Raw genomic sequence first — 24,161 nt, 5'->3', positions numbered from 1 at the left:
TTTAAGATAGCAGTGTCCCAACTTATGCAGTAGATGTCTTGCAGTGCCGTGCATCTCATCTAGCATGCACATGACCCGATCCTTTCAGTTCCTGCTCAACCGTCCTCAGCCTGAGATGGAGCTCTGTGGCAGTGTTCACAGTTCTTCACAAAAAACGTAGAAATAGTATAATTTAGATAGTTAGACAGCAAGATTTTAATAGTAGTTAGTTTCACTTAGATAGCTAGAAGTTAAGGAGAAAAACTTTTTTTTTTTTTTTAGGTTTTCCCCTTCCCCATAGTTTCCTCACAGTGGGGAACATTCAACTGTTGAACGATGTCTGGCTCCCCAGGCTTCAAAAGATGGGGCTCATGTCGTGAAGCGATGCCAGTTTCTGATGGACACTTGTTATCTGTCCGATGTCTCGGTGAGGTGCACATCCCACAAAAGTGCACCCACTGGAGTAATTTAAAAGCAAGAGCCAGGCACAGCCAGAATCTCCGCTTGAAAATTATCTTAATGGCGAAATCTATCCAAATGGAGACAGAAGAATGGACCTCATCCTCTCCAGGCACCCCCACTTCAGGAAAAGAGGACATGCCATCCTCTAAAAGATTGAGGAAGAGAACACCAACTTCGCCGCAGAGAGCACCACAGAAAAAAAGGCAGTCTCCTGCCAGGTCGCTACTCTGATGCTGACAACTGCATGGGTGAGCACCTTTGATGCTTCGGGCACCTCTGGCACCATCCACACTGAGACCTCTGCCAAGCCCCACCACAAAGAGACTGAGTCAAGGCCTAAAAATAGACACGTCTCCTCCATGGCACCAACCTCACTGGTGAGGGACACTGTGCCGAGACTTCCCGAGGAACCATGCCTCCACTTCCGGCACCAACGGTGCAGTCAGCACCCTGATGGGAAAATCCAAAACGGCACCACCCATTTCACAGTGGGAAACTATCACTTCCAATACAGAGTACTACTGTTCGGCCCGTCCACCACACCAAGAGTTTTCTCCAAAACTCTTGCGGTAGCGGCAGCACATTTACACAAATGAGGGATAATGATTTTCCTATACTTAAATGATTGTCTCCTCAAGAGCTCGACTCAACAAGAAGCAATATAAATGGTCCAGAAGACAGTTGCATTCTTCAGGAATCTAGGGTTGCGGATAAATGAACAAAAATCAACCTTAATTCTTGTACAACAACTGGTCTTCATTGGGGGCACACCTTGACACCATAGAGGCCAAAGCATCTTTGCTTCTGAGCAGATTCACAACAACAAACCTTATATCGGTAATCAGCAGCAGCCCCCAAAAACCTGCATGAATAGGACTACAACTAGTAGATCACATGGCAGCCACAACATTTGTGGTAGGACACGCAAGACTATATATACACTGCCTATAGGGCTGATTGAGCTCTATAAGCTGTGTGTGTGTATATATATGTATGTGTATACACTGCCTATAGGGCTGATACGTACCCAGCAAGCACAGCCTCCACAAACGACTAACAGTTCCGCCAAAAGTCTTGGACTCTCTACACTGGTGGACAAGACCAGAAAATGTATGCATGGGCATCCCCTTCCAGTAGGACCCTCCCCTGATGATGATCATGACAGATACATCCCTGATAGGTGGGGCTCCCACGTGAACCAACACACGGTTCAAAGCAAATGGTCTGACGAGAAGACCCACTTATACATCAGTCTACTCGAGCTGCGCATGGTACACAATGCCTGCAAACATTTCCTGTCACTGATAAAGAACAAATCAATTCGCATAATGACCGACAACATTACCTGCATGTTTTACATCAGTCGCCAAGGAGGAGCCCGATCACATTCACTATGCACTGAAGCCATGAAACTGTGGAACTGGTGCATTCACCACATAATAAACATCTTAACCTCCTACCTTCCCGGCTGCCAGAATTCGACAGCAGACACGTTAAGCAGACACTTTTCTTGGGAGCACGAATGGGAAATGAAGATGTAGTCCTCCAATCCATATTCCAACGATGGGGAGCTCCCCCCTTCGACTTGTTCGTATCCCCAACAAACCACAAATGCCCACTATTCTGCTCGAGAGCAGAGATGGGATCCCGATCACGGGGAAATGCCTTCCTCATCCCATAGGATGCAACACTCATGTACGCATTCCTACTGATCCCTTTGATCCCCCAAGTAATACGCAAGATACGAATAGAAAAGGCTAAGGTCATCCGGATAGTCTTGATGTGGGCCAGACAGGCCATGTTCTTATCATTACCCGATACACATGGCGATATGCGCCCCACGAGTTCTCCCTCTTCGGGCAGACCTCCTGTCATGGAACAATAGTTGCACTCTACACCCAAATCTGGAGAAACTTCTACCTGAAAGCGTGGCTTCTGCATGATTCCATTATGGTGAGTTAGCCTGTTTGGAACAAGTCAAACACGTATTACTAAACGACAGGAAATCAACCATGCATAAAACTTACCCTCAGAAATGGAAAAGATTCTCCTCATGGTGTCAAGAAAAACAGTTTGACTGCCACTACAGCACCACTAGTGCTGGACTACAAATTGGAGTTAAAACGTTCGGGTCTTGCAACAAACTCGATCAAAGTGCATCTCGCGGCCATTACAGCATTCAGTCATGGGATCAAAGGGACCTTGATATTCGTGCATCCAATTACTAAACCCTTCCTCACCGCTCTACAGAACATTTACCCAGAGGTTCACCAACCCACTCTGGCATGGGATCTAAACCTGGTATTGAAATGCATCACCAGACCGCCATTTGAACCTTTAGTCACCTATTGCTTACGCCAGACTAATAAGTGAGATAGGGGCCCTTTTGGCTGATCCTCCCTACACAATATTCTTAAAGGAAAAGGTCACGTTACGACCCCACCCAAAGTTCCTACTGAAAATATCGTCACCCTTTCATATAAACCAACCAATTCACCTTCCCATGTTTTACCATAAACCACACGGGAATCCAAATGAAACCATTGTGCATATATTAGGTGTTAGACATGTGTTAGGCTTGGTTCTGTCTAACTAGAACACTTTCAGAAAGTCCCTGAGACTGTGTCCATGACCGAACGTTCAAAAGGCAGTGCTATATCCACTCAGACTATCTAAATGGATCTCCACCTGTATTCAACAATGTTACCCAAACACACAATACAGAACCTCCTGAGAACATCAGATCCCATTCTACATGCTCTGTATTGACCTCAATAGCATTTCTAAACCATGTACCTGTAAGAGACACATGTAGAGCGACTACCTGAGCCTCTGTCCATATGTTTACTGATCGTTATGCAATCATTCAAGGCCTGATGCCATAATTGGCCTAACTGTACTTGCCTCTACAATACAAGCGAACCCAAAGTCCTTCCTAACCTCTGAGGGGCATCGCTCTACAGTCACCTGAAGTGGAGCACCCACAGGGACATCTCTCAAAGAAGGAGAGGGTTACTCACCTTGTGCAGTAACTGAGGTTCTTCGACATGTGTTCCCCTGTGGCTGCTCCACTGCTCACCCTCGTCCCCCCTACTTTGGAGTTGGCAGTAAGGACTTCACAGTAGAGAAGGAACTGGAGGGATCGGGCTGCGCGCACTCTAGATGAGGCAGCAACGGCACCATGAGACATCTACTGCGCACACATGACCTGTGCAGATACTGCTCCTGTAAATCTCTAATACTTGAAGTGAAGCACCCACAGGGGGACACATCTCGAAGAACCTCATTTACTGCACAAAGTGAGTAACCCTCTCATACAGATTGTTACACCCACTGAGTGCTTTCCAAACTGTCTGGGATGCTCTGTGCTCTCAGGAGTTCACATTGTAAATACAAGGTGAGAAATAGAGGTTAGAGGCAGAGGAACCAGTAGTAGGCAATTTATATACGAGTCAGCTCAATTCGTGGCAAGCCACACTGTAAAAGTAAGCTTTCAAATGTGGACAGGGCAGGGACCATGCAGATGAGCTATGGGATGTAGTACCATACTGTGTGGAAGGAGGCATGGAAATAATTGTAAGAGAAGCTAAAACAGTGGGACAAAGGTGGAGGCAGGTGGAGGGCAGCCTGAGGCTTGACAAGGCATTGTAAGTAAGGAGGGTACAGAGGTAGGCAGAGCTTTGAAGGTGATGAAAAGAAACTGAAATTTGATTGTGAATGTTTAGCCAGTAGTCGATTTAAAATGTGGAATAATAAAAAATCTGGAGCCAGTTATACTGTTGTTTTTGAGTTGAATGTTTGTTTGTGACAATACCTGAAATGGCACTTTTAGTAGTTTTTCCTTTGTGTCCATTATTAAGTTAAGTATCAGTGGAATTTCGTATTCTCCTTAAAATGTACCTCTTCTAAATTGCAACATAAAGTGATTTTTCATATAACAAAGTTCTCTGTTAGAAATATGTTCCATTGTAATCATGAGTGAAGGATCATAGTGTCTCTTGCATATATTTTTACATAAGGTGTAATATAACCATACATATGGAAAAAGATAATCAAATCTTCCTGATGATTTTGTTTTTATTATACTTAGTGTTAAGGATAAAAATTCTTGCCTTAATTTCTAAATGTTGTTTTGCAGCTGCTGTGTTAAAATATGAAAATAATGTGATGAATATTCGACAGTTCAATTGTTCTCCACATCCTTATTGGTTACCAAATTTTATGGATGTCTTTACGTGGTCATTGCCATTTGTTGGAGAAAAAGGTAGAGAACTATGCTGTACAAGCAAACTCATAAAGTCTTTGTGTTTTGTATGGGTGTTGCAGGTTTATATTTACCTGAGAGAAATTAAGTGTATGACTTCTCTCAAGGAACTATGTTCATCATTGCCACCTACTCCTTTGTTTGTCTAAGTAGGGTGCAGACTTGTGAACGCTTGTCCCAAAAGACCTTTTGCAAGGTTTTGTAAGTCCCCATGTGAAAGTGCTGTAGCATGTCCATGAAGGATGGTGATCTGGGACATGAGGTAGTCTACAGCTGTTGGTTCTCTGCTCCCCCTGCTTTTGGCTGAGGTAGCTTGATTTTTGTCTGATGGAGTAGAGGAGGGAATGGAAACGTTTAGAAGAGATTAAGCACTTGTCTGCATAGTTTAATGAAAACCGCCTTCCTTCTGAAGTATCTCTCTGAATCAACGCACAATTTCAATAAACTGTTTCCACTCTACAGAATAATTTACTTTCCTAATCTTAATTGTGTAGAATTCTTAAATATTGTCTAGTTATGATGGATGTTCTTTTAACTTTCTGTAATGCTCAGAAGATTTACCTTTGATGAAGGGCAATTTACATATCATTGTTCTCCTAAAATACAATTTAATAGATATCCCCGCTCACCTCCCTCCCTCCAGAGCTGGTAATTTTAAATTTAGGACAATTGGGCTCCAGGTAGGTTTAAGTAAAAATCAGAGCAGTCATGGTTGGACATTAGGTTGTCCTATTTAAAGTCCCACCAATATATGCTATAGTACCTTGGTGAAGGGGTTGTAGAAACCTCTTCAAATGTATCTGAAAAGTACTCCTGAGACCAGTTGCATAAACGCAGGACTCTAGATTTGGGTTAATAATACCTTCTGAGGGAAATTGCAATCAGATGGTTTAGACTTTTTTTTAATATGCTCAGTGTATGTAGCAAATTACTTTATGGATTTCAAATAAAAGAAAGAGTAAGAGTTGGAAGGAGTTTTCTGTTCATATGTAATTATGTGATGAAATCTAAATGTTAAGAATCGTCAGTTTATATAGTGACCTTTTGGACAATTGATTATTAAGTACAATAAATGTATAGTTCTTATTTATACAGTTTGTAGGACACTTAAGTGGTGGCTGCTGCTCATGAAAATGTGGATCATTTTTAACCTTTCAGTGTTTGGGAAATTACTTGATTTTGCTTACTTGAGAGGCTGGTAGTTAGATAAGGTTGCTATTAAACCAGATTTTTTTTGTTCAGCCAGCATATGCTCACTGCTGCAACCACAGTGCAGGTTAGTAAAGGCCCTTGTATTTTCTTTCTGTTGGCTTTCAGAAATGCACACATTTTGACATTTTAACCAAAGGTTAAATCTGACTTTGCCAATTGGAAGAAATTTATGGCAAAATCCATTTTAAATTATCATAGTGTTTGTGAGAAAACAAAGACAGTATGGTCCATTGCCTTTCTACTATTGTAGATAAATTTTGTGTACTTGTAAAATTGAGTTTCATTTTAGACCATAATTAAAGTTGAGAAAATGCCAAAATATAAATGATCTCCATTTTACTGTTGACCATTCTGAATTCTTGATATAGAAAAAAAAACTGTTTAAAGAAGCATTTTTAATATACATTAAAAAAATATATTACATTTAAAAAGCCATGTACACGGGACCCTCGCTAGAACGCACGTCTGTATAGCGAGAATTCGCATATAATGCGGTCATGGCCATGGATCCCAAATTTAATTAATTGCAGTTCATTTTAATGTGGTCCGCGCTATAACGTGGTCCCCATGTTAATGCGGTACTGCGCATGGATCCCAAATCCCGCGTTCTAGCGGGGGTCCAGTGTACTTGGTTTTGGCTGGCTGATATTGCTTTTGGGGCTGTCCATTCTTCAATCAGGAGACCCGAATCAGGATCACTTTTGGGGTTCTTGCTCACAGGCTTTGTTACCCAGGGTTTTCAGAACCTGGAGCAGTGATATCTTACCTGTTTCAGGCAGTATAAGCAATAAATCCAAGTGGGGACACAGCTCCCCTTCTGATAAATGATTGATACAAACAAGAGTACTTTTATCTAAAACTGCTCTTTATTAGGTCTCAAGTGCATACACACACACATAAGCTGTAGCACAGGGGTTGGCAACCTTTGAGAAGTGGCGTGCCAAGTCTTCATTAATTTACGGTTTTGCGTGCCAGTAATTTTACATTTACAGGGGGCCCCTGACAGAACCCCAGACCGGCAGCTGGCTGAGTGGTGCCGGCGCCCGGGACCCCAGCTGGGGCCAGATGGCTACAGGAGAGTGATAAAGGCAGATATATTAGCCCCAGGTTAAGCAGGTCCCTTTTCCCTGGGTAAGGTAATGGGCAATTCCAGAACAATCAGGAACTTGCTGGAACCAGTTAAGGCAGACAGGCTAATTAGGATATCTGGAGCAAATTAAGAAGCTGGTAGAATCAATTAAGGCAGGCTAATCAGGGCACCTGGTTTAAAAAGGACCTCACTTCAGTCAGTGAGGGGCATGCAAGAAGCTGAGAGTGAGAGGGTGTGCTGCTGGAGAACTGAGGAGTACAAACGCTATCTGGCATCAGGAGGAAGGTCCTGTGGTGAGGATACAGAAGGTGTTGGGAGGAGGCCATGGGGAAGTAGCCCAGGGAGTTGTAGCTGTCACACAGGTGTTACACACAACACTGTAGACCGCTGTGATCCACAGGGCCCTGGGCTGGAACCTGGAGTAGAGGGCGGGCCCGGGTTCCCTCCATCCGCCCCCCAACTCTCTATTGGATACAGGAGGAGTTGACCTGCACTGTGGGTCCTACCAGAGGGGAAGGTCCCTGGCCTGACCCACTAGGTGGACCAGCGGAGACTGTGGGGATTGTTCTCCTTCCTTTTCCCCATGCTGGTCAGTGGTGAGGTTAGCTGAGTGAACAGCAGGGTTGAGCCACTAGGAAAAGTGGCCAAACTGAGGGCTGCCGTGAATCTCTGAGGCAAGCAGATCCGCCAATAAGTGCAGGACCCACCAAGGCAGAGGAGGAACTTTGTCACACTAATTTAAATCACATAACTCATAGTGACTCCTAGTGGATCACCATAGGATCACCAATTCTCCTAGTTTCAGCAACCTACTCATTTCTTATCAAAGCATTTCTAGTCATAACAATAATAAAATTTGTGTCAGGCACCTAAAACCAAGGTTGGCTGTCCAAACATTCTTTCCATTTTGATTAGCAGAACTGCAGACATGCAGCTGCCCGGTTATGCTCCTAGGCCTAAAATTATTCCTAGCTATGTGATGTTTGATTTTCAGCTAGCAGTAACTGAACACACAAAATAGCTGACTGCTGCAGTACTGTCACATTCTGGGGTAACATGCAAGAACGTCAGATTTTGGGTTACAGCTTTGTAGAGAAGGATGCTGTAATAGTTGTGCTATACTTGAGCCATGCTGCTCATTTGTTTTAATGTAACTGTTGGCATTTTTTTTAAAAAAAGCTAAACTCTCCCCAACCTTGATATTTCAAAGTGTTTGTGTGGTTTCTAAATAATGCATAGAAAATGTCTCTCTCACCCTACCCTATACATGCACTCACTTATGCATACCTCACCATTGATATGTAAGGATATACAGAGAAGGGTATGAAAATTTAATGAGGTATATGGTAACTTTAAAAAAATTACATGAAGAGTGGTAGCACATCTTTGTGTTGAATTGTAGAGGATTTTTGGGTCAGGGAATGTCTTTTTATAAAATGTGTAAACATTGGGCTCTCTGAATATTTTAAAAATATAATAATGGGAAACCCTGATGCAGAAAATCAAACTTTCTTCGTCAGTTTTTAAGTCTGCCTCTTGCCTTAAATTATTAGCAGAGGATTTTGCATATTTAGTATGCCTAAAGTAGTGTAATGTTGTTTAAATTTACTTTTAAAATCTGTCAGAGGAGTTTACGTGTCTGTTGTCCCACAGGAACAAATGTGGAAATTCTGGACTATGAGTCTTTGTGATTTAAAGGACTTCTGTTGTATGAGAGTATAATGTATCTTATCTTACACAGTGCCAAGCACATTGTAGGCACTTTGCAAATAACAGTAAATAATGCTGTAATTTCTCTAATACGTATTTGTTGATGTACAATTACATTGCACTCTATTTAGGAAATATATTACTTATTTTCCTTTTATGCTGCCTTCTACATTTATGTGGAAGTAATGGTTGACTGTGTGTAATTTCACATTTTACATACAATGGATATATTCAGAGCTTAAAATTTACTTTTTTAAACAGCAGTGAAACATATTTATAACTGTGCATTAGGGGAATATTTGTAGAGCAATTGGTAAAACTATTCAGTTCTTAAAAGGATTTACAACTTTAGTTGGTATCAAAATATAGGTGTTTCATTATACTTCAACGTGTTTCCTTTTAAAACTACAGTATTTGCATTGGCAAAAGTTAAAAAATGAGACTTGTACATTTTTATATATTAAGCTATGTCCCCATACTCTTCCATAGTGCAGGTTCAAAGCTTTGTTGTAGTGAAGTTGTGTGTGTGATTATTGCCAGTTAAAAAAACAAAGTGACAGATTTAAAGAAAAAATAATTACTAAGACTCTAGTGAATTGTCAGTCACACTTTGGACCAGTCTCTCACTAAATGTCAGGGCCAGATCCTCTGTTGTGTAAATCAGCATAATGCCAGTTTGCCAGTAAACTGACTGGGCATCTGGACCTCTCTATCTTTGACCCTGATAATGTGTGTTTTCAGTTATACCACTAGTACAGTTTGAGGCATATGACGAGCATTTCTCAATTCCCCCAATCACTGACTCAAGAAAGTTGGGAGGTAAGGTGCGGGAGAATAATAATTCATTGCCCATTACTTTCATCTTAAATTTCTTGCAAACTGTCAAGCCATTCTGCTTACAAATATGTTTGGGGAGACAAGGTGGATGAGGTAATATCTTTTATTGGACCAACTTCTGGTGGTGAGAGAGACAAGCTTTCGAGCTACACAGAGCTTTTCTTCAGGTCTGAGTGCCTTTCCCGAGTGTCACAGCCAAGTACAAGATCGAGCTGATAGTTTAGCATAAATAGCACATATCTGTTTGATCTAGCACTCAGCTTTAATGCTCTGGGAAAGGCACTCAGGCCTGAAGAAGAACTCTGTGTAGCTCGAAAGCTTGTGTGTGTGTGTGCGCGCGCGCTCTCTCTCTCTCTCTCTCCATTAAAAGTTGGTCCAGTAAAAGGCATTACTTCACCCACTTTCTGTCTCTCTAATATCTAGGGACTGATATGGCTACAACAACACTGCATACAAACATGTTTGACTTTTGACAAATGATCTTTCTTTACTCTTGAGATTCTTTTAATGAGAGTACCTACTACTTGGGTAAAGATTGTGGGTTTTTTTGTTCATTAAGGTAGATAGTCTTGGTTGAGAAAATTAAGTTTGTTGTTGTAGAATTTGTGCAAGGGGATTTCTCTTTAGGTTAGTCTACACTGCACACTGCCTTTAAAGGAGTGTAGAGTCCATACATTACATGCAGAGCTAGATGGGTATAAATAGCAGTCTAGGCAGTGAGGCACTGCTTAGGCAAGTAGAGTAAGGACATACCTGAATCTTGTGAGTATGACTGTACCCAGACATGTACACTGTTCACCCAAACAGTGTGCCCTTGCTGCACCTCACACTGCTATTTTTAGCAGTGTAGTGCCTCTCTGCTAGGGTCTTTCCCCACTGCAGGGTAAGACTCAAGCAGTGGGGAAAGGCTCCCTGCTGCTGCTGCAGTAGCCTTTCCCCAATGCAGGGAAAGGCACCTGGAGTGGTGAGCTACCAGAGCTGTTGCTTACTGCAGGGAAAGGTTCCAGCAGTTCCCTGTGGTGGGGAAAGACTTCGGGAGCAAAGAGCTGCCAGAGATTTTCCCTGCTGCAGAGAAACATTCCAGCAGAGGGGAAAGGCTCTGGTAGATTTTCCCCGCTGCTGAGCCTTTCCCTGTTGCCTCCCTTCTGCCCTAGCACCTTTTACTAACATGTGTAGGTACACACTGCAGTGTGGGAGCAGCCTGATTTTTGCTGCTGAATGTAGTTACACATACCCTACGCACTGCTGCTTGCATTGTGCCATGTAGATTAGCCTTTGTTTGCTAAGTAGTCAGTGAAGCACCATCTGAAATGATTTGATTTAGCTTGGCTTCATTAGCTGATGCAGTAATAAGTACTAGAGAGATCCCTAAAATGATTTGTCATTTTATTAATATAGGGTATTCCAAATTCATGTGAAGAGTTCCCCATACACTTTAAAGATTATTTGAAAATCTGCTTAATGCTTTTTTTTCTCCTCTGTGTGCCTTCACTAAATACCTTGAAAGGTTCACAATTTTCTTTTTTTTTTCTTGTCATTTATACATTTGCATGGAATTGCAAGGTAACTTCCTAAAAGAGTAATTGTAGCAGATTCACAGCTTTTTACATTAAGGACACTCTTTTCGAGCACTTGAAAGGGGTGGTCCATCATGCTTTTTAATAGAGCAAGGTGTTTTTGCTTGTAGTGTCCATTAATATTTCTATCAACTGAAAAATAATGTTGGCATTTATCCATGTCACAAACATAAAAAATATTTTTAAATATTGGGTTCCATTTCCCCTACTGGTTTTCTCTCTCATCCCTTCTCCTGTTGCACCATGTTGTGGTTAATCGGGGAGACTGGAAATCTCATCCTCCAAAGGCTGCATTTAGAACCACTTTTTATTTTAATGATACTAGCTAACTGTTCAAAATTTAGTCTGAATTGATCAGCTTTTGTACAAACTACAGCTGAGAGTTTATTGGTTTCTCATCAGATTCAAGATTTCTTGAATGTAGAAATATCATTACTTATGAAAGGAGATCCTTTCTAAAAAGAACTAATTCTGGACCATGGGTGTGGGAAAAGAGGGAAGTCTGTGATGCTATTCCAGCACTCTGTCTTTGAACAGTGGTGTTACCTTAGCATCATATTTTATGTTACATTCCATGAATATACACATTAGGAAAAGTGTGTCTGTCTGGGAGAGCATATTGCTGAGCAGCTGAAAAAAATACATACTGGGGTGGGAAATTTTGTCAGCCATAAGTGCAGACAATTTGTTACACCTCACGTATGAATTAATATATATAGCAATGTACAGTCGGTTAATTCATTATTATTCTTTTCAACACAGTAACAGAAATGTTGGTGAATGTTCTGAGCATTTGCTCTGATGATGAATTAATGACTGAGGGAGAAGATCAATTTGACGGTAAGGTCACCTTTATATCTCAAGTACTATATTTTCATGGGAACGTTTCTATAGTAGTGGTTGAGACTTTGACCAATTGTATTATATGTTGGAAAAAATTATATTGTCTTGGTTTTTTCTTTAGATAGTATTTTTATATTTGTAATATAATATAATCTTGTTAAATAATATTATTTACTGTACTGTTCAACAAAACATCTTCAAAAATTCCTAGAATTTACTTTACCTGAAGAATAGAGTTGATTTGATACTACACTTGGATAAACAGTAATTGTTATCTAAAAACCCTTCTTGATGCTGTCTCTGTTTTTGGGGCTTCAGAATTTAATCCTTACTTATTATATTAAAAACAGTAACAAATAAATTTGTACAGTAGATAAAAGCTGTATTTTCATGTCTTGAAGGTTTTGATTATCTGTATGAGCTACCTGAACTTTCCTGGCATTTATGTTGTTGCCAGAAACTTGAAAATTAAAAATACAGCCCTAGGTCCTGATCCTACAAACACTTCAACATGCAGTGTTACTCACATGAGTAATCCTGTTGCATTTGGGGTGGGGTGGGGGTGGAATACTCACATGCTTAAGTGATTTATTTCATTCTCTAAAATGGCAGGCTTTCATTTAGTTTCTCCAGCAGAGACTCACTCAGCATTTATTATGCTTCCTCTTCAGTCCAGTAGTTGAACTATTTCCTAATTTTTATTTTTTTTGTATTTTTTATCTCCTCTCCTTTAACAGTTTCTTTGCTTGATCTATTCTATCTTTTCTTCATAAATAGATTCTCCGAATACTTGACAAATTTTCCTTGTTTATCAGAATTGTAAAATGTATCCAACATTTTCCACTTTTTATTCAACTAATTTAAGTGTGGCAATTTTTAATTTCCTTCACTTTTCTTTTCCAAATTCATTCTTTATTAGCACTTCTAGGTAAAATACCTTTGGGTTTTTTTTAATTTGTCTCACTCACTTTTTTCTCCATCGTTCACTTCTTTTTTTTTTTCTGCACTCTATCTGAAGTACAACTCTCATATGGCAATAAAAAAGGTACAGATCAGACAGAATAGTAATGTTTTGAAATATGACTTCATAGATCCATAGTATGAATGTTAGTAGTACAGAACACATTTATATACTGATATACAGATGTAGAGTTTTTGTTTTATTCTCAGTGTGTTAAAAATATTTATAAAGATTTGTATTCATGTAATCAGAAGTCCTATTCCAAGACATTTGTCTTTCTGTGCATGAAGATTTCTCCTTTCTTCCATTCCTCTTTTTTACTGAATTTCATTCTTTTATCTGTCTCTAATATTTTATCTTTGGACCTGCATGTGTAGGGAGCATTCAGTTTGCATTGTTCTTTACAATGATTTTTAGTGTGAACATTTTACTTCAAAATTGTGCATGAAATATGTTTAGAAAATGTTCCAAAATCTTGTTTGTATGGTACATTTAGCGTCTTCTAACTAGTTTTACATGGAAAAAAGTAATATGTATGCTGTGCAGTTTTACAGAGGTGTTGATATGATGGTTGAAAATGGATCTATTAACTTAAATCTATAGTAGCTAACAAACATTTTCCCAAATCCCAAACTGTAGACACTTTTTTGTTCAGAAATATTTTTGATTAGATTATATGATCATTTGTTCAACAAAATATTTGAGGTCTGTACCTGTCATTAGCAGGAAATATTTTAAGTAGTAATGAACACATCAGTTTCATGTGGTATTTATAATAGTTATGTGGATCTCTTGGAGAATAATAATATTGCTAAATGTGTTTCAGATTAATAATTATATTGCACTTGGGTTGTGGAAGGTGTGGAATATATAATATAGCATTCCAAGTTCACCTTCCACCTTTTGGCCTGCCTTGCTTGAGTGCAACATATGGCTATGTCTCCATGTACCACAGTGTGGATGATTTCTTCCCCAGATGATTGAATATTCAGAGGAGACTTTGGAAGTGACCATAGCTTTAATGGTGTTGATCTCTCCATTTGAGGGTCAACAAGGGAAAGAAAAAACTAGCTGTGGGGCCTTCCTTCTGCCCACAATAAACTAAACCAAAATAAATGGTAGGGATGAGAAGGGAGCTCCTGCGCTGTAGCAGAGCAAAAGGAGGTAGTGATGGCCCTCCTTTTCCCACTCCAAAGCCTCCTTGGTAATTTTTGTTTGCATTTATATCTTTCCCAACCAATCTGTCACTCTCTTCTGTGGAACGTGCAGCATTTATTCCAGTCCTTTGGTAATGGTAATTCCTGCAAATGGTGCAAATTTACAAGCAAAAATAGATAGTCCCTAGAATTGGGAGGTAAAGGAATCCTCACCTATTCCAGCTGACTCTGCAGACCTCTGCCACTGAACTCTTTGGTTTTGTTTTGTGTGTGTGTGTCTGTCTGTCTGTCTCTCTCTTTGTGTATGTGTGTTGTTTCGGAAGCCTATGCAGAAAGGCTGTCTACCCTTGACTAGTTCAGTCTGGCAAAGAATCAGTACCAGAATGGTGACCTTTTGTGTCTTGTACATGTCAGCTGCCGCTATGTTGTGCTGGTAGGGCTTGTAATTGATTCAGGTATCAGTGAAGAATTTAGTAATCGAAAAGCCATGAGAATGAAACATGATAGTTGTGAAAGCTACAGTATCAGTAGTTTTGATAACTAGATTTTGTGGATGAGGCATTGGTTTTACTGGCCTCTTAAGGTGAGCAAGGCCAGGTTTATAATCAGCAAAAAGAAAAGGAGTACTTGTGGCACCTTAGAGCCTAACCAATTTATTTGAGCATAAACTTTCGTGAGCACGAATGCATCTGATGAAGTGAGCTGTAGCTCACGAAAGCTTATGCTCAAATAAATTGGTTAGGCTCTAAGGTGCCACAAGTACTCCTTTTCTTTTTGCGGATACAGACTAACATGGCTGCTACTCTGAAACCTTTTATAATCAGCGCACACTTAAATGTTTTGGGTGTTGGACTTCTCTTAGGAGAGTAGTTGAATTTTTACAAAGTTGTACTGAATTAATAGAATAGTATGTTGTATAGAATTGTGGCCCTCTCTTCATGAGCTTGAGACCTACTTTTATTCCATTGAAAGTAGGTACAGCTGCAGCACGAAAAGAAATAATCAGAAACAAAATACGTGCAATTGGCAAGATGGCAAGAGTCTTCTCTGTTCTGAGGTAATTACACATTCTGTCTCTCCCCAGTAACCCTGTTAAATTGGAAGAGAAAAATCTAATCCAGGCCCATGGGATGTGAAGTGTTCTTTATGCAGACCCATAAGCAATAGCTTAGTTAAAATTCTGGCTTCACAGGTTGTTTTAAAAGATTTAGTTTTGGGGTATTTGGAGAGAGAATGTTTTTATTTTGAAAGTTATCTTTGAGACCTAGAAAAAGTAGAGCATGTCTCTCTTTTTAATCAAACAGCTAATTACTGTGTCCTAATTACAGATGTCTGCCTGTCCGTACCTTATGAACAGATATCAAAATGACAGTTGTATAACAAAGGGAATTGGGGCTGGTTAGGAAAATGTCATGAAGCTCAGGATTGTTCTGTCACAGATTTTAACACAGTACACTTCTGTAGCTGCCTATGATTCGGGCATAATCAAATTTATTCCAAAGTGTGCTTTTGCCCAAAAAACAACATAGCTCAAATAGGTATTATTGTTCAAACTTGATTTCCTCCCCCCAAAGACTTACAGAATCTTTGGGCCAGACTGTGAGCCACTTGATCACACTGATGAGCTGTTACTCTTAGGGGTAGTTTAATTAAAGCAAATAAGACCACTCATGTAAAAAAGGGGCAAGCAGTCTGTCCGATAATTATTTTGCATATGTATTCAGTTCTAGACAGAGGAAAAGACAGACCCTCAAACTAGTATCTAGCAAATCATTTCTTCTACAGGTTGGAAAGTTTGCCCATTGTTAATCCTTTGAAGTTTGAGCTGTGTTAAATCGTGACATGGAAGAAACAGCAAAATATATTTTTCCTTATTTTATTTAAATTCTTATTTAAGTGGCTTTATAGTAAAGAAACTCATTGCTTTTCTTCCACTATAGGGAGGAGAGTGAAAGTGTGCTGACACTCAAGGGTTTGACTCCCACTGGAATGTTACCTAGTGGAGTGTTGGCCGGAGGACGTCAGACGCTACAAAGTGGTAATGATGTTATGCAACTTGCTGTGCCTCAGATGGACTGGGCCACATCTCACTCTTTTGCTAACACTACACATAATGCATGCAGGGAATTTCTAATGCTTTTCAGTTCTTGTCTTAGCGGCTGAGATAAACATAGTGTTATATGTTAATCAGGCAATGTGAAATGGATACCTAACCAGGGTATAAAACTAAAAGCAAATATTTAGTAGTGTTAGACCAGTATTGTCAGTCTGCGCTTCCTTAATTTAAAAACTTACAGGTGGCACAAGTGTCTCAGTTGTGGGGTGACTGTATAGAGCTGATAATGGAATCTAGAGTCATTTGGGCATTACATTACAGAAAGTGCAATGTAATTCTTTGTTTTTTACTTGTCCACTTTTCATTTAAATAGTTTTATTACAGAGATGTTACTAGTTTTAATTTTTAAATGTCAAATACTTCTTTGATGCTAGTATTAACAAACAGCTGCAGGCTGCTGAGCTTTGTTTTTCACTTCATTGACAGATTGACGTGTGCTGTGTTTTGTACCCTGGGAATTAATGCCAAAGTTTGTTCTCTGTGTTGTTTGTCAAATGTTCTATGTATAATTGACTTCCTTGAATTGTCCTTGTAACATGCTGTTTCCTTCCTCTGCAGATGTAGCTTCTTTCTTAAATCTGTCTGTCTCTCTCTAGGTATAGCTGTATGTCTGTATAAGTGTTAAAATTAAACCACTCTCCCAGCTACTTGTCTGTCTCTTGATGTAGAAGCAACGGTGTAGCACCTTGTTTTTGAGGCTTGCTGCATTTCCTGCTGCACATTGTCTGTGCATTTTGGAGATTAATGTAATTGAAAATATTCAGTAATTGTTATAAAATCAGTTGAGAATAAAGGGATTGAATTTAAATCTTGTAAGTAAGTCAAAATCAAAGGGTGTTAAGTGTGCATATATTTTTGCATGAAAATAAAAAGAACACTACACGAAATATACCTGTAATCTGGCTTATTGAATATTTTTTTGTTTTTGTTTTTGTTTTTTGTTTAAACATGGAATCAACTTTTCAGAAGACCATAACAGATTAACTAGGCATAGGAGAAATGTTATGAAACTCTTACAAAATATATCAAAAGGATGAAGTCCAAATTTATGTTCATTGTGGTGGATAATTAAAATATCAGGTTGGAAACTGGACTTCACACGTGCAGCACTCTTAAGCATAAATTACTTGAATGCATTCCAACTTTCTGTCTTGGGCATTTGTATAGTACCAAACACTATCTGGGCACTGATTTCTAGCAGTATTGAACAATTTTAATATATGAACAGAATCACATTTTTACACAATCTATTTTGCAAGAGTAGCTTCTTTTGTCATTTTGAAATTTAGATACTCATAAAGAAAAATTCAGAAATTTCAAATCAGGTTTTTTAAAAACCTTTTATTGAACTTTCAATTAATTTATCAGAGTTCTTCTTTAATAGTTTTGAAATTTAAATGTCACATTTTTAAACTTTTTGATGGGTTCATGATTTCTACAGGTTAACTTTCTATGTTCTATTTATGTATGTTATTGTTTTGTGAATGTTGTCTATAACTAATGGTGTCTGTTCCACAATCCATCCAGAGCATTCCAAAAGAATATATTATAGTTTTTGTATTTTTGTTGATTAGTGAGATACTTTGTTGTTGTTTTATTAAATTGTCTGTGCTCTAATTTCTTCTCCCTCATTTCCCAGTTTTTCTTCATATTGCATTATAAACACCAGAGAGGATCAAACTAACTAGAAAAAAATGTTTTGTTAACATAACGCATACAACATATTACCACTAGAGGAGAAAGCTGGACATTTGGAAAGTATGCAAAAGAGGGGTTTTTTTTGTGGGGCAAGGAGTGTTTTTTTCACTGACATGAGAATGCTTTATTGTGGTATTCCTGATACACTGAATCAATCCATTAGCTATTTCATTCTTCTTTCACTGTTTCAAAATAATCCAATTGTTAACTTTTTTTAATATAATATTTTAGTTTTTACTGATCAATATGCACCAATTTATTTAGATTTTTCTCTTGTACTATGTATGCACCTTTTAAACAAAACCTATTAAAGGTTTTAAATATAAATACAACAGTTTCCAAGCTACAAAAGGAAAAGTTCTGAAGTAAAACAACTATAATAGAACCAAATATTTATTAGCCAATGGTATAGTGAGGTTTCACATTGAAAAGATTTTTTTTACAAAATACCATATATTTATCAGTATAGTATGAAATGTCATAAATAATTACAGCTAAACTACATTTGAGAAAATAAATGAACAAAGCATATTTTGTGATGTATAATCCTTGCTTTTCTGTTGTTTTTGTTCACTTGCTAGTTCACAAAATTCAGTAATGATCAATTAATGTTAATTAGCGAAGTTCTCTTGTGTTGATGATTGGAAAAATCATCTGTTTGCATAGTCAAGGCTCAGTCTGCTTCCACTGTGTAGTTTTTATTTTAGTGGGGTGTATGTGTTTCAAATTATTTGGGCTGAAACTTCTTTTATCAGAATAGGTAGTATATCCAGATATATTTGTAAAATTAATATTTACTTTAAGTACAAACACAGATATAAATTTACAAACACAGATATAAATTAAGCAGTTTTGAATTGGAGCTTCAGAAATGTAATTTGGACCCAACTTCAGATTTTTGGCAAGAAATACCTTCAGTCAGAACTCTTTCATTTTGAGATCAAACAAAAAGTGGGCACAACAGTCCTTAAAGGAACAATAAACTCTGTAGTAAGTTATTAGAAGAGAGTATGATGGTAAAAAACCCAGATGATATGAGTACCCTGTCAATGTACCTGAAATAATTTGTTCAGGTTTGTCCCCTGGGGAAAGAGCTGATTGTCTGGGATAGAATGCAGAATAGGGCACCTAAAATGATACCCAGTCTGAAGTATCTAAATTGTGAGGAAGGATTAAACAAACTGATTCTCTTTGCAAAACAGAAGAGACCGAGGTGTAACAACATAAATTCTAAGCATCATGTAAGGGGTATAGTCAATAGACATATATTTATTGCTGAGAAGAGCAGAGGAAACAACCTGAAAATTAGAGTAAATTGGGAATACCAGCATAACTATATCATGCAAAAGGAAGTGAGCATATTAACCACTTGAGAAACACCTGGATTCATTTCTGGAGGAGGGGATTGAGTGGAATCCAAGGTTGTTAGTACTGAGATAAATTTTTAAAGGGGAAGGTATTTTGGGTAACATTGCCTTTGTCTGTTCGTAACATTTTTTATGTGAAGTGTAGTTAAGCATTTAATAGTGTACTGCTTACATGAGCAAATTCAGGCAACTTTTTCACTCGTGCTTCATTATTTTAATGATGCTGTAAGATATAACTTTTCTAGTGCCATTTATTCAGTGGAATGAAGTTGTCACCATTTATTTGAATTAGGGCTGTCAATTAACTGCTGTTAACACCTGCGATTAACGCATGTTAATATTTTTAACACGCATTAATCGCAGACCCTGTGGGCGAGAGGGCAGCATGAGCTGCTCTGAGAAACCTGTTTGGTCAAGCGCAGTAACACAAGCCGTCACCAGAGGGCGGGAAGAGAAGAGGCTTCAGAAAGTAAGGTAGTTCTCATCCCTACGTTTTTAAAGTAAAATCAGGACAGGCAGGGACTCGCCGGAGCGCCCCCTCTCCTTTTCAGGGCTCGCTGGAACCACCCTCCCCATGCCTCCTGACCCCCCAACCACCCTGTGCTACCTGCAGCTGGGGCTGCCTCCTGATTTTTGCACTGCCCACTTTGGGGTCTCCCCCTCCCGGCCCTGTGCCATCCACAGCTGGTGCTGACCCCTCCCCCTGTGCTGCCCAAGGCTGGGACTGACCCTGATCCTGAGCAGGGGCACCCCACCACCCCCAAGCCCCACGCAGCCCATGGCTGGGGCTGGGGCTGACCCCTCCCCCCGGTGCTACCCAGGGCTGGGGCTGACCCCTCTGCCCAAGACCTATGCCGTCTGCCCCCTCCTCCCCCGTGCTGCTTGCCCACCCAAAGCTCCATGCCTCCCCCAGCTGAGGCTGATTTCCTCCCTCCCCTCCCCTGGCTGAGGCTGATCCCCTAACCCCCCTTTCCCCTGAGCTCTGCACCTTCCCCAGCTGAGGCTGATTTCCCGCCCCCACTCCCCCCAGCTCTGCACCATCCAGGGGTCAGCTCTGAAGCCAGTACTGGCTGCCAGCAGCAAATTTCTCCAATTTCCTGCAGGCGGGCTCTGCCACCTTCAGCTGATCCCCAGACAGCAGTTGCCTCTCTCTACTCTGCCTTGCAGATGGGACAAATACCCAGTTTGGCGGAAGAAGTAGGGACGGCCAGGACAGAGCTGAAAAAGGGGACTGTCCTGGCCAAAATGGGACGTATCGTCACCCTAGCCAGCCTGGGGTTGTTCCTGGCCCGCCCCTCACTCCCAGGACCAACCCCCCTGCGTCGTGCCCCATTGCCCCTAGCTGGCTGCTCACTCCAAGGGTACCCCATAGAGAACATGGCCTGGTGAGCTCAGCTTCCCTGCACCAGTTTCTCCTCCCTTGCAGTATGAGCAGTCCCTGAGGTAAAATCCACCCTTCCTTGCAAGCAAGGGCTTGCTCAGCTGAAGGGAGCCCACCTAGCTCAGTAAAAGGAAGTGAGCCTGTTGAGACCAATACCAGAAACCACCCTTCCAGAAGCAGCAGCAAGACCGCTTCGTCATCATCCTCCTGTGCAGGTTATTGCTTACTTCCTCCCTCCCCTGTCCTCCCCCAACACTGAGTGCTTGTTTGTCTGAGTGATTGGCTGAACAAGAAGTAGGACTGAGTGGACTTGTAGGCACTAAAGTTTTACATTGTTTTATTGTTAAGTGCAGTTATTTTTTTACATAATTCTACATTTGTAAGTCCAACTTTCGTGATAGAGATTGCACTACAATACTTCAGTGAGGTGAATTGAAGTTTCTTTTTTACAGTGCAAATGTTTGTAATAAAAAATAAATATAAAGTGAGCACTGTACACTTTGTATTCTGCGTTGTAATTGAAATCAATATATTTGAAAATGTAGAAAACATCCAAAAATATTTAAATCAATAGTATTCTATTATTATTTAACAGCGTGATTAATCATGATTAATTTTTTAATCGCTTGATGGCCCTAATTTGAACGGAGTTAGCATTCTGATTAACCGAGGTCCTGATTCAGCAAGAAACGTAAGCACATGCTTAACTTTAAGCTTGTGAGTAGTCCCAGTGAAATCAGTTGGACTGATCAAGTACCCTTGGATACCAATCTGATCATTACTCAGCGGACTGGGAAGATACTTTTTTATTGGCCTAGATGTTGCATCAGCTCTGACTTTTTATCAAGAGGGGAGTCTTAGAACTGCAGAAGATCTAAAATATCATGCCACCTGTCCTTGAATGTCCTTACTTAGACAGTTAAGCTAACTGAGAATTTTGCTTCAGTAAGGATTTCAGAGTTGGACCTATTAATATGCTGTGGTTCTGTTAGGTGTATCAGGATTTATTAAGGATTTCACTTGTAACTTAGAGAATCTGAGTTAAAATGTTATAAATTGTTTTTTATTGTGTTATATTTTAAAAGCAGTTGTATTTTCCAATTGGTTTGTTCCTTTATGCTTAGTGTAACAAACTGCCTTTCTTATTTCAAATCAATTATATATATCCTGAGATCTCTCTGAAATAACGGGGAAAGTAGAATTAATTAGGTAATAGGTTTTGAAATTTGTATGTATGACAAAACTATATAATTTACAGAGGCGAAGCAGTATCCGTGATCTTTTAAGAAAAAGATTGAAAAAAAAGGCCTCATGGGTAACAAGAAATGATGGAGAGAGGTTTAGTGCTGTATTTGTGGCAAACTGGAAGAATAAAAAGATAAGAAGGAATTTATATGTTTGGTTAGCTTTTAAGATATTCCTAAAAGTAATTTAATTTTTGCTGTTTGGGAACGTTTTTTTTTCCCCCCATAAACATGGAAAATAACCATTCACACAAGTGGCTATTTGACTTAATCCTGAGATATCTTCTCTTTGCATATGAGGACAAGAAGCTTTTGGTAACTCTAAATATAAAGGTTGTAAAAGTACTGTATTATGCATACAAGGTATTAATACAGATGACTATTTTATAAGACACATTTTCCAAAGCAACACTGTAAAAATTGTAATTATTTGTAAAACACAGTGATTTTAAATCATAATGTAGGTAATGTGTATATATTTGTTTTCTATTTATTTTCTTACTCAAATTATACTTCTCTAATTTAAAGAATTCTGAAAATCTGTTCTGATCGAATCACAAATTAATCATTTCTATCTTGCTTCCCCAAGATTTACTTTTATACCTATTCCATTCCAATTCCTTTTTTCTTAAGAATCAGTTTAGCAAACACGTTGTTAGCACTGTGTAAACTATCTGTTGAATGGAGAAACTTCTTAAACTTCTGAGTGCCACATTTCAGGAAAGATGTGCACAAATTGAAGAAAGTCCAGAGAAGAGCAACAAAAATTATTAAAGGTCTAGAAAACATGACCTATGAGGGAAGATTGAAAAAATTAGTTTGTTTAGTCTGGAGAAGAGAAGACTGAGGTGGGACATAACAGTTTTCAAGTACATAAAAGGTTGTTACAAGGCAGAGGGAGAAAAATTGTTCTTCTTAACCTCTGAGGAAAGGACAAGAAGCAATGGGCTTAAATTGCAGCAAGGGCGGTTTAGGTTGGACATTAGGAAAAACTTCCTAACTGTCAGAGTGGTTAAGCACTGAAATAAGTTGCCTAGGGAGGTTGTGGAATCTCCATCATTGGGGATTTTTTATAGCAGTTTGGACAAACACCTGTCAGGGATGGTCTAGATCAGGGGTGGGCAAACTTTTTGGCCCAAGGGCCACATCTGGGAATAGAAATTGTATGGCGGGCCATGAATGCTCACAAAATTGGGGTTGGGGTGCAGGAGGGGGTGAGGGCTCTGGTTGTGGGTGCGGGCTCTGGGGTGGGGCCAGAAATGAGGAGTTCAGGATGTGAGAGGGGTCTCTGGGCTGAGGCGGGGGAGTGGAGTGTGTGTGTGTGGGGGGGGGGGCGTGAGGGCTCTGGCTGGGGGGGGGGGCTCTGGGATGGGGTTGGGGATAAGGAGTTTGGGGTGTAGGAGGGTGGTGCTCCGAGTGGTGCTTACCTCAAGCAGCTCCCGGAAGCAACGGCATATCCCCACTCTGGCTCCTACACGGAGGCACAGCTGGGCAGAGTGCAGGCACTGCCCCTGTGGGGCTGGTGCTTGGGGCAGGGGCAGTGTGCATAGTGGAGCCCCCTGGCTGCCTCTATGCGTAGGAGCTGCAGGAGGGCCATGCCACTGCTTCCGGGAGCCATGTGGAGTGGCCCCTGACCCCAAGCCTTCTGGGGGCTTGAGGGCCAGATTAAAACGGCTGGCAGGCTGGATGCGGCCCGCCAGTCATAGTTTGCCCACCCCGGTCTAGATAATACTTAGTCGTGTCTTGAGTCCAGGGGACTGGACTAGATGACCTCTCAAGGTCCCTTCCAGTTCTATAATTCTGTGATTCTAAATGTCTGTTTTGGAGGTAGGATTGATGGAAGGGAGATGCACAGAATTACTTATCATTAGTGAAATGTACTCAATTTTTCACTGAAAAGATTTAGTAATAAGTGGTTTATGCAACAAGGCTGTACTAGAAAAAGATGGCTAAGGTCTTGGTAGTCTTATTAGACCTAATAATTTTACATTAAGTTAGACAACTTTGTAGATTGTATAGTCATATTTTGTACAAAATATGAACTTGGAGAATCCTTAAATATAAAAAGTTACAGCTGTTTACACAGCTACTTAACTTTAGAAACACTAACTCCTAACTGGTCAATTAGGGCTATGTCTACACTACAGACCTTACAGCGGCACCACTGCAGCTATGCCCCTGTATGGTCTCCCATGTAGCTGCTCTATGCTGATGGGAGAGAGCTCTCCTATTGGCATAATTAAACCACCCCTCATTGAGCTAT

The 24,161-nt window shown here is 40.0% G+C and overlaps 1 protein-coding gene across 11 annotated transcripts in view; it reads left to right on the top strand.

Moving 5' to 3' along the window:
* PPP3CB (protein phosphatase 3 catalytic subunit beta) overlaps nucleotides 1-24,161 on the top strand; it is an 86,499-nt gene that overhangs the window by 33,846 nt on the left and 28,492 nt on the right. For 6 of the 11 annotated variants that reach the window (XR_012159917.1, XR_012159915.1, XM_073352826.1 and 3 more), the window contains 4 exons: nucleotides 4,580-4,705; nucleotides 11,894-11,971; nucleotides 15,065-15,149; nucleotides 16,033-16,130. Coding sequence is in view for 9 of the 11 variants with exons in the window: in XM_073352826.1 (XP_073208927.1) it covers nucleotides 4,580-4,705; nucleotides 11,894-11,971; nucleotides 15,065-15,149; nucleotides 16,033-16,130 (387 nt within the window). In the remaining 2 variants the exon portion in view is untranslated. Of the gene's footprint in view, nucleotides 1-4,579; nucleotides 4,706-11,893; nucleotides 11,972-15,064; nucleotides 15,150-16,032; nucleotides 17,096-17,847; nucleotides 20,318-24,161 lie in introns of those variants that run through there. The other 5 variants (XM_073352825.1, XM_073352830.1, XM_073352828.1 and 2 more) reach the window with 3 other exon arrangements.

The sequence above is a fragment of the Lepidochelys kempii genome, chromosome 7, assembly GCF_965140265.1.
Source record: "Lepidochelys kempii isolate rLepKem1 chromosome 7, rLepKem1.hap2, whole genome shotgun sequence".
Lineage (NCBI taxonomy): Eukaryota > Metazoa > Chordata > Testudines > Cheloniidae > Lepidochelys > Lepidochelys kempii.
Note: the sequence above shows the minus strand (reverse complement) of the source record. Positions and strands in the feature narration are given on the sequence as shown.